Below are 4,032 nucleotides of genomic sequence, written 5' to 3' on the forward strand. Positions count from 1 at the left end.
TTATTTCCCACATACTCGAAAACTCCAACAAAGCCTTGCCTGCGTCTTTAGCGATTGTATGCATTCCACTCCTTGTAGCTTTAGAAACCTTAACACCAGGCGGTCTAGCCATTGAAACATCTTCTCCATGACTTTCTGCTTGGGAGTTTGAAGACTGAGCTGAAGTCTCCTCAACTTCTTTTTTTTAACACTTCCAGCATCTTTCACAGCAGGCGTTGAACACCATTTCTGGTCATGGCAAAACTCTCTCCATACATACTCAAGTGTGAACTAGACCAGATGATCATTGAAGAAGATCTCGTGAGCTGCTTTCATGAGATCATTATCATTTTGGCCGCTTGCTTTCTCCTTCTTTGCTGCTTCATAACATCCCAAAAAGTTGCAGACATGATCATTTATCCTGTTCCACTGTTGTTTACACTGTCTCCACTCTCTAGGTTGCTCACCAACCATCTGAGGACTCGAGTTCAAATAGGCTTGGATTCTTTTTAAAAATGCTCCAGCCTTTTGCTCATTGCCGACGACTGGATCTTTGCTGGTGTTTAGCCAAGCATTGATCAGGAATATATCTAATTTAAGACTCCACTTCCTCATTTCTTTGCGATCTTCAAAAGCTACACTTGGATCATCAGAACATTGGCTACTAAACTCAAAGAGTTCTGATGATCCAAGCTCTATAGTATGCGGGTAAATCTCATTAACTAGCTGACTAGTTAAGAGATTTACAAAGCTTGGAGAGTTAGGAGGATTTGGGTTCATGGAATCCATAGAAAGAGTGTTTAAGTTTTTTAGAAGAATAAGGATAAGGAAAAAAGATTTCAATGGTATATAGAAGGATAAGAGTTAATCGGTTTTAGAATGTTTTTAGAAAGTTATATAATCAGTTCGTTGAAGTGTTTGAAGTGTTTGAAGTGATTTAAGAAGGAGCGCTTAAGTGTTTTAAGTTTTTTAGTGCTATATATAATCAGTTATGTTCACTTAGTTGTTAGCAATCAATGAAAAGCATTGATCAGAAAGTGGCTTTAACTATTACCACAAATTAAAACACCTATCAAGCATTGATAACAAAGATTTGACACCTAACCAAACACCTAACAACCATTTATCATAAAAACTTTCTAACCGAGCATTACACCTAACTCTACAGCTAACTATGTGTGCTAACAAATAGTTATGAATATGATGTACCTTGCTTCAATGCTTTCAAGAAATCGGTTTAGCCTTGTATGACTCTCTATCGGTGTTTCTCCATTTTACCTAACAAAAAAATATATCAAATTCAATAGACTATGAAAACATACAAGAAAAACATATCAAATTCTTCAACCTAGAAGCAAAACATAATAGACTATTGAAAGAACACGAAAACAACAAAGCATTGATGAAAGAGATTGATAAAAACAACACAAGAAAATATCAAAGACATAACAGAGTAGTGAAGATGCATTACCTTGATTCATTGCGTAACATGAATCCATATGAGCTTCAGCCATCTCCAATGTCGTTTTATCTCCATTTACCCTCAGCAAAAAAACATTGACCCATCAAACTTAGCAAATCCCGTTGATAAACTTCGGAAATGCGATCAAATAACAAAAATCAAATTATCTATAACTAAAATTGCCTTCAATCATAGCTACACAACTAAGAAATAGATTATTATTGATACCAATCGTTCTAATCTCGATTATACCGAAAATGCCTAAATTTTTCTTCCAACAATAAACCCTAATTTCAAACTCGATATCACGAAATTGACAAAAAAATACAACAAAAAACTACATGGATTATTACCTTGACGACGAGATGATAGAATCCTTCATCAAAAACACCTGATTCGTCTTTAAACTCTCTAATATTCTTTTTTCTCGTCGTCGCCGTAAGAAGGAAATATCGTCGGCCAAAAATTAGAGCAAGGGAAAAAATGGTCGACCAATTTTGCTCGAGAGGAGAGAGGATGTCCCTAAAACTTAGCAAATCTCCATCTGCCACGTGCGCTTAAGGACTGCTCCTAAAAATCATTGTCTAAGGATCGATTCTATAGAAAAGCCCAATATTTCTTTAAAAAAAAACCAATTATACCTAAGAATCCGGGCCAAGAGACCTGTTGGAGATGGTCTTATTGCTCAACAAATAAATGTGAAAAAAAAAACTCAACACAAAATTCTTAAGAATTTCCAAACCAAAACGATTCACCTTCATGTCTTTTCTCTTTCTCGCATCTCATAATTATTTATGCCAACTTTCTATATTAATATCTCCTGTTATCACCTATATTGAGTTTTAAGGAACCCAACAGATGTGGAGCACTGATCGTAATGTTTTCCAAGTGAATCAATGTGTATTAAGATTTGAATCATTGGTCGCCAAATTTTCCACCATTGTACAGATCGAAAAAAGCGTCGGATCTCCAATACATGGTTTAGGCATTTTCCAATCAGTTCATCGTGCTGAATTCTTCGTCGAAGGTGAGATCAGAGTTGTTTTGATTGTGTACTCTCTCTATGTACAAATGATTTTCGGCGTTAAACTATTTTAAATCCACTTTTTGAATTTAGCAATTACATTTGCCTATGATGCTTAAGGTTTTGGATTCTTTTGAAAGAACTATGAACTATAACTGTAAACGTAAGCGCACAAAAAGGTTGAGGGGGAGAAAATAAAGAAGGGAGAATGATCGTATGAGGCTTCAGGAAGAATTATAGTAAGTTTGGAGCAACAATATTAAGGTTTATGATAATTTCAGCTGAGGTGTTGCGTGTATTATATACATTTTAATTTAATTCTTAATTACTCTTATTATTAAACTCAGCTAGAGTCAGAAAAGTTTAGGGTTTTTTTTTTTAAATCCAAATTAAAAAAATTAAAACTATCATATCATCGTTGATCCAAAATGGTTTGGGAAAGGCTCAACATGTTGTGCTGTTTCACCTCTAACTGAGCCACCTATTTTTCTTTGCATACTGTCACTGATTTTCTTTGCATAATGGGAAGCCAGACGAATGCAAACAAGGCAAATTAATTTGGAACTGTCCAAATGAAAGGCAAGCCACTACGTACGGTTAGTATTTTTTTATCAAAACTATCTGAGACTACTTTTCCTTTCTCTTATATGTGTTCTGAAAACTAATGGCTGTCTCAACTAGGAACTGTAATAATCCATGTCACTGTGTGCGAATAAACTTGTAGTTGCAATATCCTTGGCTTTGATATAGTACATCATTAATTACTTTGAATAAACAATTGGAGTATGAAGCAACATAATCTTGATTATATATAAGATAAGGCTGATCATGTCATTACAAAGTATATGATTCGGAACACTTGTAGCTAAGTCCAAGTTTGCAAATTTGATGTGAATAAGAACAAAAAAGGTGTCAATAATGTCAATTTAGAAGAAACATGGTTCTTACGTCGGAGATCCGATCCTAAATCTTCTTCCATTTCAAATTTGCAGCTTCCTTATCTCTCTAACACTGAATTCTTCGTATATCCTTGACTCCTTGTAGGATAGAATTCCCATGCTATCTATTGCCAATGTCCTTGAAATATCATTTATCAGTTCTTCTCGCTTTTGACTACGCTGGGAACAGGTGCATCCATCTTATAATATTTTGAATACATAAGCAAGCTGCGAATCGTAGCATCTCTTTATTTCTTTCAAAGTGGTAGCGTTTGCTTACTCATGTTTCTGGCTTCAGAGAAAGCGAACGATTATTTCACTAATTTCAGTATATGGTAAATATCGCCATCAAGCTGAAAATAAGTGTTCTGCTATTCAACACCTGCATGGGGAAACCGTGAGCTTTTTTGCAATAGTCTACGAACGAAAACTAAGGTGAATTTCTTGTTATGGATTTCCAGAAAGCTAATATCAAACTGAGGAGCTTTATTGTTGTTGTAAGTCAATTTTTGTCTGCAGCAAAGGACAAGGATATGCATACTGTTGTAAATATCACATACCGTTTTTTCTATGAGAGAGGAATCAAAGGTTGGCTTGGTAAGGACTATTTCAAGAGAAAAAAGAGTTGG

At 35.1% G+C, this 4,032-nt stretch overlaps 1 protein-coding gene across 1 annotated transcript; it reads right to left on the reverse strand.

Moving 5' to 3' along the window:
- Positions 1–270: 270 nt before the first annotated feature.
- Positions 271–768, reverse strand: LOC112087605 (glutathione S-transferase T3-like). Its single transcript, XM_024157551.1, has one exon. The coding sequence runs from the start codon at positions 766–768 to the stop codon at positions 271–273; it is 498 nt and encodes a 165-aa protein (XP_024013319.1).
- Between the last annotated feature and the right edge of the window lie 3,264 nt (positions 769–4,032).

Source organism: Eutrema salsugineum, unplaced genomic scaffold, assembly GCF_000478725.1.
Source record: "Eutrema salsugineum unplaced genomic scaffold, Eutsalg1_0 scaffold_17, whole genome shotgun sequence".
Classification (NCBI taxonomy): Eukaryota; Viridiplantae; Streptophyta; class Magnoliopsida; order Brassicales; family Brassicaceae; genus Eutrema; species Eutrema salsugineum.

Excerpts from the sequence above, each read along its gene's own strand:
- LOC112087605 (XM_024157551.1), bottom strand. The coding sequence starts at position 768 with ATGGATTCCATGAACCCAAATCCTCCTAACTCTCCAAGCTTTGTAAAT.